The 13,459-nt window shown below is 33.0% G+C and overlaps 1 protein-coding gene across 5 annotated transcripts in view; it reads left to right on the forward strand.

Moving 5' to 3' along the window:
• LOC145966165 (trehalase) overlaps positions 1 to 13,459 on the forward strand; it is a 48,387-nt gene that overhangs the window by 17,858 nt on the left and 17,070 nt on the right. For 2 of the 5 annotated variants that reach the window (XM_083090043.1, XM_083090080.1), the window contains exon 3: positions 9,142 to 9,228. In XM_083090043.1, coding sequence (XP_082946169.1) covers positions 9,142 to 9,228 — 87 coding nt within the window. Of the gene's footprint in view, positions 1 to 6,540; positions 6,996 to 9,141; positions 9,895 to 13,459 lie in introns of those variants that run through there. The other 3 variants (XM_083090060.1, XM_083090070.1, XM_083090051.1) reach the window with 2 other exon arrangements.

Here is a 13,459-nt window from a genome sequence, read left to right on the forward strand (position 1 = left end):
ATGCAATTGATAGTATTGTCATAATTTTATAATTTCAATTCTGCAATACAGAGGGAAAATATTTGGCACGCGCGATAGTTCGGAAAATTTCAATAAACCGCATCATTATTCGTAACCCTACTAATGGCACACACGTGCCTGTTCGCTCGTTATTCGTCGACACTATTTCTACGAATATTCATCAATTTTCTGAGTAGTGTTTTCAGCGCACGCTTCCAATTGTACGTGAAAAACTTGCGCCATCACGTAGAGAACACGCGATCTCAGACGAAGCGCATGTGCATTCTTTATACGCGCGTATGTGCGATCTTTTACACACAGCCGCGCAGGTGCGTACTTATTATTGTATCGAATAACACATTCCTGAATTACCTAATGAATGATAGTGCCATCGCGCCGCCTGCGATAATTAATTCGCTGACGCCGCCTGTTCTACTCGCCACCTGTTCCTATCGATAATTATTAATAGTCGTTGCCGTGGCCAATTAACTCGTTTTTACGGATTAAGTTCGTTTATAACGACTGAAGCATGTGTCGATCGCTTCGGGCACGATTAAATCCATTTTCATAAGCTCGTGCTCTATATATCAATATGAATTAATCACGGGTTTATCGAAATATAATTTCTTTATAATTATTTATTCCCCGATATATTTTCGAATGAAATTCATAAAACAAGCCTTCCAGAAACGCAATTGTTGCAAATTTTGATTACTCTCGTTCAAACCGAGATCGTATGATTAATTCACTCTCATTAATCGCACTCTTTCGAAGATGCAAGATCCAAACTTGTTTTAAAAAGATTCGTTGGCTTTTTCTCATATCTTCGCGCGAAAATATGTCTTTTAGATATGTCTTTTAGATATGTCAGGAGGAAAAAGAAGCAGGAATTTTACGTAAGCTCATGCGTGACACAAGTCCAAGTTATGCCTGCAATTTTTTAGCAAGATAAAAGTAATTTGAATTTTTATTAATGTAAAGAATTCGTTTTTTTGAGAGTTGAAAGTTATACCAAATAATCATGAGTACGCTAATGTAAATAAATTAAATTAATTTTAATTCGCAATTATAATTAATATTATACAGTTAATAATTTATTGATTATTGTATTTATAATTATTGATTAATACGAAGAAAATTGCAAAGTTTTTCGAAAACTTAAAAATCATGATACAAAGTTTAGAATTTTTAACCATACATAATTTTTAGCGCACGCATTCTATGCAAAAAAAGAACTAGATAACGATAGAAACTTATCAAAGAAGAGAATTGGAAAATTAATGAACGAGCAAAACTTTAAATGAAAGGAGAGAGGGTTTCCCGGAAGGAGATAAATACACGACTGTTGTTACGAGCGTAAACATCGGCAATTTCAGTTTCATTATACTCGAATAAACTCATCATACATGAGAATATTCATCATTCGAAATCATTGTTTTATCATTACTAATAATTATTGCTAATAATCAATCTATATTAATTGACGAATATGTCAATTAAAAATTCTCTCCGAGATATCACATCTATTACATGTCTGAATTTTTTTCAATGATATGTCTAAATTTAAAACTACTTTTGATACTGAGGGCTTATCACAATAGATTAGTGATTTTTGTCGCAGATAAGATCTGACAATTTTCGCATTTTGTCGGCGACATTTGTCGTTATCTTGAATCACTAGAAAAACATTGCAGTGATTACGGCGACAGGTTGATACGATTCGGAAGTTCCATCAACTTATCATCGTCATCTTTTTACGATGTTTTTCTTTCTTTTTTTCTAGCAAGTAAAATATACTAATATATAAAGTAAAATACATTAATATAATACAAAGATAAATATTAATATTAACGTAGATAGAGAGATCTAATCGTGAAACTCAGAAAGAGAGAAAGAGAAGGAGAGACAAGACGATGAAAAGGCAGCCATGAAGATGCGAGCAACGGTGATTCGAGCCTCGTGATTCGGCGACAGCACCCGTCGATAGAAACTATTCAGCATGGCCTCTTATTGCCACCAACCCTCTGCACACCGACCTATTTCCGGCTAAAAATAGCCAATAGAATGATTGTCGCTAAAACGATGGCCGCTCGACCGCGGCGTGTCACGATTAATTGTAAGTGCGAAGGCGCCGTAACGCAATCTTTCGCACTACCTTTGCTTGCTCGGATCCTCCGTCTCCTACCGCGTGAGTTACCTCCTCTAATAAAACGGAAGAAAATTAAACGAACGCTAAATAAAAATTAAAAAATTAAATAAACTGATTTAACGAACATTGCAAGTATTTGGAATTAAAATTATAGTGATTCAAATAATCCTTCACGTTACATTTATATTCGTAAATCGTATTGTTCGAAATTTTTTTTTCTTTCTAAATTGCTCGCTCATGGCATTGAAGTATAAATTATTATATAATATAACGGCTTGTAAAGTTTGTGTCTTGTGTTAGTAATATTATAAAAAATTATGATTATCGTACGATTGCATCCGATCTCTTTCAATGTCGTTAGCGTTAAAATGCAAATTATGCACTTTCAATATTCGATCTTAAACGCTTTATAAATGTTTTATTCGCGGCGCTTGATGCGTAACATTAGTCATTTGGCAATTAGTCAACGATAAGATTAAGAGGCGCGTTATCAATGTACTATCTTGCACAGAATGATAATTTCGATTCTCTCGTACATCTCGTGAGAAGACCACCTTATAATATTTATCTGTTTTTACATTGTTAATAATCGATGGAACATTGATTATTAATAATAATAATTAAATTATTATTAAATTACAAGAATGAATTTAGAGACAGTTATTTGCAACCATTATTTAGATATTTGAAATTACAAATAATATTAATATCGATATTACACTTTTTATTAAAATTTATGATTTTCATTTTTTCTAATATATTAATCAACATAAAAATAAATATACGAATAATCTCTTAATTCGACACATTATTATAGATTGTACATAGCAATATGTAGAGATATTAATTGTAAAGTGAAAACTATTTTCAATAGTAAAAGAGACAGGAAAATCATAATTTATACCAAGAATCAATTTTTTAATTTTTACATTCGCGCGTATCCATTAAAGTGGAACACCCCGTGCAGAGATATTGCGGCATCTGTTTGCGCTCGGCAAATCTAATCTCACAAGAGCATCGAGGGAAAGTGTTAAAAGAAAGTTTATATACTCACAGCAATTAATCTCTTGCAGACTTCACTGAACGGACAATTGAACCGAGGTTAAGTCTGTTAATTGGTTAAGAGCATGCGTGTTAATAAACCAAGTTTTTCCACGAACAACAGATTCCGATTGCCGACTACAATGAGTTAAACCCTTAATAAAAAACATCTTTTAGCAAACGGATAAATTTGTTACAGAAAGACAACGCGCGACAACGATTAATTATCTCTAAATACTTGCACGGTTATGTGCGTGAAAATAATATATAAATAATAACACATCCTTTCAATGATAAAAAAAGATGCAATGATTATTTGTTAATGTTATCTCATTTAAAAAATTAAAGAGAAGCGTTTTTTAACTTGATAAAATGCTGAATAGTTTTAATTATATTTCATTATATGTTTAACTTTTTCATATTGATTAGTCTTATCATATATAACGAGTTCTTATAAAAATTGCAAATATAAAACAGATGAATAAAATTATAATTTAATAACATGTGTGAAGTACATGAAAAAAGTAATCATTTATGATAATTAATTAATTGCACTTTTATATTATTAAAACTGTGCTCATCAATTTATTACATTAGTCCACAGTTTCGAATATATGACGCAACACAAAAGTAATGTTGCATGTTGCAATCGCTGAAATCAAGCTGCTACAAAGTCCTAAAGTAAAATCTATAGCTTGTTTAATTATAATTAACCGTAATAAAATTTGAGCGCTAAAAACAATTTAAATTTTTTTTTGTGAGCTCTTTTTAGTTCTCCGAAAATATAAATATACATATATGGTAACAAAAAAATAATTGCTAATAAAAAATGATGTACCAATTTCGAACATACTGTACAAACGATAAGATTAATACAGGGGGTATAATATTCGCGATTATTGACAACAGTTCATCAAAATTAAGTCAGATAAGCGTATATCTCGGGAATATGGTATAAAAATAGATGAAATATAATCTAATCATTGTACATTACGCGATATTTTTTTAAAACGAAGGATACACTTTATATTTCGTAGACGCATAACATTCATATGCTTATATTCTTCTTATTTTTTATTCCTCGGATAATTTCAGTTGAAAGACGAACAATTAAGAGAACATTGAACATATGTATGTGTGTTGTTCAGAATAATACAACTAGTAACTATTCATTCGTTACGAACGTGAGTTGAAAGCTCATGTGATGATTCAAAGTATTGTAAAAAAGTTTATATAACATACCAATTGCGTAACAATCTTTAAGAATGTATATTTCTTGTCATATATTTGATTGTCTTGATTCCTGTCACTAATTATTGTCATGGAAAAATAATATGTGAAAAACAAAAAAAAAATAACTGTTATTATGAATTATTGATATTGAAAAAACGTGTGATATTGAATGAAGATGCTAATTATTATTGATATACAATAATTTTATGATTTGCATCGAAATGAAAGAATCTATCCGAGTAGAACCAGATGGACAAAATCAAAATCATAAAAAAGTAAATATTCATGATATAATTAAAAGAAAATAAAAATAGTAAGGTTTGCTTATTTCTCAATGAATTGACAATATATTAATATTATACGAACTAGGAAATTTTAAAAATAATTTCAGATATCGATACAAATTATATATGCTACTATAAAATTTTATTACAAATTATTCTTATATTTTTTGTTGTATTTAAAAATTTCTAAAATACTCTCTGGTAAATATTAATTAGTATGTGTTCTCTAGTTTATAATTCCTTTTATTTACTGTATAGTAATTAAAAGGAATTATAAACTAGAGAACTGTATTAATTATTGTACTGTATCACGGAAACAATTAATATAGAATTGTTCGACTCGATTAAGAATAACATTATGTAATTAATGGGCACTCTTATTTTTGTAATTATTTTATTATGTATTGAGCAATTTTTGATTCAGTCAAATTTTTTTTATATTAAAATACATATAATAATGTACACATATTTACAATAAAATACAATAAGATGTAATAAGAATTTATAAGAAGATATAATTTATGTCGAAATTTGATTTTTTTCAAGTATCATGAAATACAAAATTATGTTTAGCAAATTAATGAAAATTAATACATGTACTATATACATACATACAAATTCAGTTCTTTTCATATCGTTTTGTTTTGGTCCTGTCAGCTGAATATTAAGTTAACAGCTTCACGATTTTCTTTAAAATGACAAAGAGTAGAAAATCTTTTGTTACAAATTAATACAAAATGAATACTAAATATTCCAATGGTTCCGCTTTGGTCCTGCCGACTTGATCCTACCAGCTTCAGAGAGGTGAAATAATATGTACATTCACATTTTGTATACATTATATATTATATCTATCGACATATAATTCTTTGATTCAGCTTATGTAACCTTGAGGAATAATTTTCGCTCGGTATCAATGAACCGTATCGGCCTACTTTTTACTCTGCGAATGATCATTTTGTTGTGGTTTTTTCGCAAATTTAGCAGTATATTTTGTGCCGATCTTTAAACAAATTGCTGCAGTAATTTTAATAGCAAAATAGAGGACGTATAATCTTTTGATTATTTTTAATCACAACACTTGCTTCCACACCAATTGTACAAAGTTCTATAACAATTTCGTACCTTTCCATGATACTTTCACTATTTGCGCCAGCAATCGACGTCACAGGCACTGGAGAAATTGCGAATTCAGCGGCAACGTCAGAACAAGGTTAAGATTTGCGCGCGTTTGTGGTTTTTTCTTTTACGTTTGACATTTTCATAAAGAGAAAATTCTAATCCTTGTATAGTTTTTATTACCTGGAATATGAGAAACTATTTAAACTTATCTGTAAGCATATTACAAAAATTTAATTATAAAAGTCGACAATTGTTTAGTTTCTCTTTAAAAATTTATGCATATATAATATTATATTATATTTACATTATAAATAAGATTCCACGTGCAAGTATTTTGGACGAAATCACATTTTACATTTTACCATCACGTGTAATTCAGCATGCGACATTTTTTCCAACGGGTTTTAGATTTTGATTTCTCACGAAGAGGAGATCTCTGAAATATTTCACGCGTACGCGATATATTTAATGGACGCTTTTAAGCCTCGGTCATTGTCGCTTGACCGTCTACACGCAACGGATCCGTTTTTGTTCTCCGAAACGCGGGCAGGCCGAGGTTAAACGAGATATTCGCTGCATCAGCGGTGGCCGCAGCAGCCGCCGCCTCTTTCCTAGATCCGGATCTTTTTCTCGGCGAGATGCACCGCGCTCGCTGACGCGTTTGAAGTTTAGATTCGCCGCGGGGTGTGTGTCCCGTTCGCGGCGAATGAGCGGACGCGTAGTCAGAGGCTCGTCTCAGCTGCGACGTGACGTAACGCCGTTTAAAAGGCGACTCGCGTGAAATACGCGAATCAGTCGTACGCCGCACGTCGCACCGTGCATTGCCGAGGAACAGAGGAGGAGGAATCGTCGGATTTTCTCGGCCAGGAGGCTGTAGCGCGCTGTCCAAATCCCTCCCTTCCCCTCTCGTCCTTTCTTTCCTCTATCTGCATCTCCGTCCTCCCGATTCCTCTTTTACATCCATCCGCGATTCCGCACATCTGACATCTTCGTCCAGCGCATTATGATTAAATCGGGATTCGCACTACACTCTTGAGGAATTTGGCGCTCGATCAGGAACGGGCGATATTATTTCTGTGCATCCAAAGGAAATCCTCTGACGTAGCGGTGCGACTCTTTTGCCGAGAGATTGGAAAGACACGCGAAGGTCGGCTTGCGTGTATCCCGTAAGTACAGACGAGATGCACGTCGGGACGAGAGATAATTCCAATTTTAATATTAGCTATACGCATTAATCTGTTATATTTTTATCGTCTGTAAGATCTTCGAATGGATAAGTTTAAATCTCGAAGCGAATCAAACATGTGCAATTGCTTCAGCTGTAGATACTGAGTTGTCATTTTACTCCAATCAAGTAAAATTTTCTTGTAATCACGGTAGATTCTATGTTATTGTATAGCATTAGAAGACCGTCATCAGACTAATGAAACGTACTATTAATTTGTGAGTTTTTGTTCCATCGAGTCACAACATTAATTAAATAATTACTCATAGGTATTGTATTGCTTTGTGCCTTGAAACCATAACTAGCATCTTTCATCTATAGTGTATCGTTAATTTTTTAAAACACACATTACTAAATATATGTAAATAATGCATAAAAATATTCACGACTGTATATATTGTACCAATTCTAAAAATTATATTAATTTAGAATTTTGTAAACAATGATTCGATATCTTGCACATGTACACAAATGCATGCACACAGTATATGTATTTCATTTTTAAATTTTAAATTGGACATTGGATTTTGCATGAAATCGCGAAATAAGTAATATTATTGAATTATGGCAATGTTATAAAGTTAATCAGCCGATATATTGTCATCCTAACAATAAGTTTTTATTTGTCTCTTGAATTTGTCTCCCCACGAACCGCTCGGAGAAGAGGCAGGTGACATGTATCGCATTCACGATTACTCCGTGGCTAAATGTAGCCGGTATCATTTATAGGGACGGAAATAGGCACGAGTGGTATCAATTTGGTGACCGGTGTTGACAAACTTAATGGAGCACGTCGCTGATATGAATACACGATTTTAACACGCGCGATGTATCGTGTTGGAAATAAAACGCATCTTTTATATCCTACGTAAGGAATTTCTCGCTTATCATGATCTAGCATTGCGCGCATAATCTTACTTGCTTTAACTTCGACCATCAAAGATTTTATCATAAGTGTCTATTACAGAGTATCTACTGTCAGATTGAAGAATTAAGTGCAACAGTGTTTTAAGGTCTCGAGGAAATTAAACAATTTAAATTGAATGTAATAAGTAATTTTCTCGAATTTAATTTTTACATCAATTTTCTCCAACTCTTGGAAAAAATACACTCAAATCGCATCATCGCATAATTATTTTCTCAGGTGATTCATTGAGATGATAAATTGATCCTGACATATTTGTGATGATGAATCAATTGTTTTAAATTTTATTTCCAAACAATGCCAGAAGAAACTTAGAAACTTATATTTATCTACGTGCAAATGTCTGACGCAGAAAGCGTCAAAATTAATTAATTGCGACATGTGATATATATTAATTCGTAATCTAAATATTTTCAATCGAATAACGCGTTGTCGCGAATTGTTTCGAATTTATTCAAGGCCTCGAGGCCGATTTTGCTCACGTGGAAAAGTATTATCGCAATCCGACACTTTAAAGTGACATTAAATTTATCCTATAATATTTTTATTCATTAACGAGGTCGCGTTTACGTGATTATCACATTATCTCTCTTTTATGAATTCGTCGAATTATCCGCGAATGATCTATCGCGATCCGCAGGATTATTTGTCATTGCGGTGACATATCTATCACTTCGATCGACGCGATGACGATATACATACCTAATTATTTTACTGTTACTCACAAATTATACGCAGACGCAATTCGCTCCGCATAATTCAAGCACCACGTTGAGTGTAATTAGCTAATGAGACTATAGCGATCGATTTATCCGCACAGATATTATACCACATATTTCTAGCAGATAACATTACGTTTCTGTGAAACAAGTTATCTAGACTAAAAAAACAGCAGTATTTTTTATTTGCATTATGATTTCTTAAAAGTGATACTGTGTAATTGTACAAACTTGTTTTCACGAGCGTGTCTGTAAAAAAAGTGTATTATATAAAATTAAAATAAAATATTCCGAGGGAATATTTTATTTTGATGTGCTAGTTTTATTGACATTTAATTAACAGATAGAAAGTGCAGTATTTTGATTTTTTTTGACAGAAAAAAATTGCAAACTCTCTGATAGATTCTTTATCCTAATATCTATTTTCGCATTTTCTGTTACAGGGGAGATGCGGCCTCGCTGTTGGAGCTGAAACCGCCGCGTCGGCTGCGAAAGTTCGTGGGCCCGCACCCGAAATTGATCACGAAAAAGTAAGGATCATTCGCGTAAGGATCATCTGCGCGCTATCACCCTCGTATTCCTCGCTTAAAAAAAAAGCAAGACTGTCAAATCGAACTGGGTCTAAGATAAAAAGAATCGAAAAGTTCAGATACAAAACGGGTGAGACAAAGGATCACGGAATCGCTAGATCAAGAGTGAAAAAGGAGAGAGAAGGAAAAAACGAGAGAGAGGAACATTTATAAAATACGTTCGTAAACTATAAGAGCAGCTTTTCGATTCGATAAAAGGCAGAAAAAAAAGTAACGTCGTGAAGATCTTACGCGTTATTGCTCACTTTCGTGTTAATTTCGCGTAGATTTTCTCGTAGAGCTTCAAGGGATAAAGTGATATGCGCGCGCGTGCTTTTCCCGCTCGTGCTTGTGTAACGTAAACCTAGGGGTTTCGCGATATTCGATCAGACACGACAGTAAAAGAGAAAGAAAGAGAGGGAAAAAGAGATAAACGGATCGTACACGCGGACACGCGTACGAAACAAGAGAGGAACCGAGAACGAAAAAAATGGCCATGGTCTCGACATGTTCTGTTTTGAGGTATCGTCTTCTGCTGAACGCTGCGCTTCTCACGTGCCTCATCGTTCTTCAAAGCTCTGCTATCGCGGATAACACGGACACGACGAAATTGCCCCCGTGTCCAAGGTAAGTGTCTCATAGTCAGTGAACCAGCCAAACGAAATCCAACCTCAACTCGCTACTCGCCTCTGTCCAAAAATCGATTCAAAAAATTACATGATATGTCCCCTCTTTTTTTTTTTTTACTACGTCGTTCGCGATAAGTGACAAGGTTATGCTTATTTTTAGTGGTCAGCTGACGATATTTCCGCCATTAGCCTTTAAATGTGACGATAAACTGTGCTTAAGGCAATTTTTCCTCGCACGATATTAATATTGAAAGTTTTCAACATCGATTCAACTTCGTACAGCGTAAAATTTGCTGGCGATTGAAAATATTTTTTCAGCGATTCACCTTTCATCGTCTGCCTCTGTAAATATGTCGCGTCGATTTTCATTGAATCGCACAGATAAGAATTCGTCCGCTTTAATTTAAAGCGGATAAATATGCGAAAATTCAAACGAAACGTTTAAAAATCGAATTGCGAATTTAAAGCAAATTTGTCACTTTCGTGTTTTATGTAGATTTTATCAGAGATCGAGTATTACGCCACTGATTCGTGCATAAGCGATTACGTTAAACGCATATAATTGCATAAAATTTTATATCTCAATTATTGTGTCTCACTAATCATTGTTTGCGGAAGTAAATTCCGAAATGACGTAGGATTAGTTATTTAGGATTAAAGATTACATCGTTGCATCTCGCACAGCATAAAATTACAACTTATTATATAATGCGTCAAATGTAAATAATAGATATTTCGCCTGAATTTTTTAACATTTGTTTATCAGCAATATTTGAATGCTTAATGAATATAATTTTTTTCATTAAAGCACAAAACACATAATACTATGTACGAAAAATTTATTAGTTGCATATTTTACTTATTGGATTTTTTGTTATTTTTATATTTTTCTATTTAGCTCAATTGTTGGCTGTATTTTACTATGAAATTGTTTTGATCATTGATAAAAATAGACAAAGTTCACAACAAAAATTGTTGTTTGTTAGAAATTAAACGTGCGCAGAAAGTATAGAAAATATATACATATATATTAAAAAATATAAAATCTTGGCTTAAACACGTAATTTTCCATTCTTTAAAAAACTTAAGATTAAATTGAAAATAAATTATTTATATGGAGAAATAAGAGATAACTTTTTTAATGCGAGTAAATTTTTGTTGTAAAAATGAAGTTTCCAAGATTCGATATTTAAAGCATACACTCATTTTAAGTATCTGACATCGGTCATTCATCAGAGAATCATGTGTCCATGATGTGACGAATATAAACTTCGATAGCCAACCGGAATATCTTAGGTATCAGACGCGTTGAGAAGAAACGTCACGAGACTTCATGTGATTCGTTGACGGCGAGTCACCTCGTTTACTGCGGCAACAAAAATAGTCGTCTCACATATACGTAACAATTATTTTCGCAAATTTTCTCGAAGGATTGATGAATAATTTTTATATAATAAAACTGCTGTCTCTTCATTTTGATCGTATGCGTATGTATCTTAGACTTTATATCAAATTTATATTTAAATTTTATGACACATTTTATTTTTACGCGTTTATTTAATTACATTATTTTATATGTGTAAAATGGAGTTTAGCATATAATACTTCAAATTCATCAAAATAATATCGTTTTTTTATAATGACGTTTTACGATTTATAGGTTGAAACATTTTAGCTAACGTTACGTTATTTAAGACTTGGCCCAAATTACAAGCGTGCGATTCATATTTTGGCTTGACGTAAATACAAACCATCGTGTCACCGAAATATACGTAGAAAAATACTCCTCCCCAAAAATAGATCGTTAATCGAGGTGCCATTTTTTTCATGCGTATATTCGTGGTTACATTATCTTGAAAACAGCAAAAAAGATAATAATTGTTGTATAAATTTATTTTTTATCTTATAAATAAGTTATTGAAATTAAATATATTACTGAAGGAAAAAATTTAAAGTATGAAAAAAGGAAGAAACAATATATCTCTTTTCCATTACATTTTCAAAATTCGTACTTTTCACGAAAAAATATAGCTGACCGGAATTTCTTCGCCCCCAACGTGCGATATAGTTATACACTATAATCATGTCTCTGATGCAGCAAGAAGAAATATCGGTATCGCTTTAAACGGACGAGATTATTATATATATATGTATGTATGTATGTATGTGTGTATGCATATGTATACGTATATGCGTGACGCAAGTATTTAGGGAAATGACCTTAGCAATGAACTTTGTCCTGAGATCAGGCGCGTGGCAAGTTGGGCTCTAAATTAGCGTGTTCCGCAAGTACAATGAACGTGACCTTTACACGTCTGTGCACATGCATGTGTGCACACGTGTTAATGGTAGTTCCTTCGTATGTGCCGACTTGCGGTGGAAACTTTTCACTCGCGCGATCGATGACGTGCGTCAGCATCCCTATTCAAGACTGCATCTATTTTTTTTCTTTTGCATTCCAAACAAATTTCTGCAACAAGAGTGTCTGAAGTATAAGATTAACGTTTTAATTTCACGAGCTTATTTAGTTCTTATCTGGACGATCATTCGGTATTAGAGATAACGTGATAAAACTTTATTGGCCTGGAATTTTTTTGCAGATATGTCGTGATTTTCAAACGAAGCGTGCAATAAACCGTGGGTGATATCGTATCATGTTTGATATAACATCGCGGATCCTCTCAAAGATCCATTAGAGAAAATTTGCTATCATGATTTTTATGATCGATATATAGTACGTGAATCATTGAAATTGCATAAGTATCGAATCGAAATTTGTTTTTGCAGAATATCTGATTTCTGATCGACACGATTTTAAAAAGCAATATTTTAGGCCAAATTTTAATTAATATGAGATGATATGTATGACGTCCTACATTAAAATTTCTTAGAGAGAGATGGAATATTTTCTCATATATATTTACGGCATCACTCATCTTGGCATTACGCCATTCTGATAAAATCGATGCAACACGATGCAAGGAATTTAACGGAGAAATACAGTATTTGTTTTGAGATTGAATCATATAATACATATTGCTAAAAAATAGCTAAAAAGATAACGTAATGACTCTCTTCCTGAAATGCAATATTTATGGATAATGATAGGCTCCGTGAAGATTTATCTGCAAAATTGCGGACATAAAATATTCGGTAATGCCTTCTAGAAACACAACATCTCTCTCATCTTACATCTCATGATGCAAACATGTTTGTCGAGTATACATGTGTCGCGACATAGGCAAATCTGCGAGATCCGAATCGTGTCTGCAAGATAACAAGTATACCGGGTATATCCGGTAATGTGTATATATATTTGATGAGCGCGACATATGATTAACAGCTGAAATCTTTTGTTTTTCAAAATGACATGTTCTGCTCAAATTCTTTCAATCATGTCAAACTTCCTGACAATTGATATATTTAGAATGAAAAGAGGAGAATATATATATATAAGTGTTAAAGCGCAGCACACGAGTAGAGTAAATTGAGTCTTCCGGACATCTTCCGAATGACGTCTTACTAAAGTAGCGTGTTCAGATTCTTCGGATAAAAGATCACAA

Source organism: Camponotus vicinus, unplaced genomic scaffold, assembly GCF_025532165.1.
Source record: "Camponotus vicinus isolate PSW18456_S1 unplaced genomic scaffold, iyCamVici1.0 SCAF_1, whole genome shotgun sequence".
NCBI classification, from domain to species: domain Eukaryota; kingdom Metazoa; phylum Arthropoda; class Insecta; order Hymenoptera; family Formicidae; genus Camponotus; species Camponotus vicinus.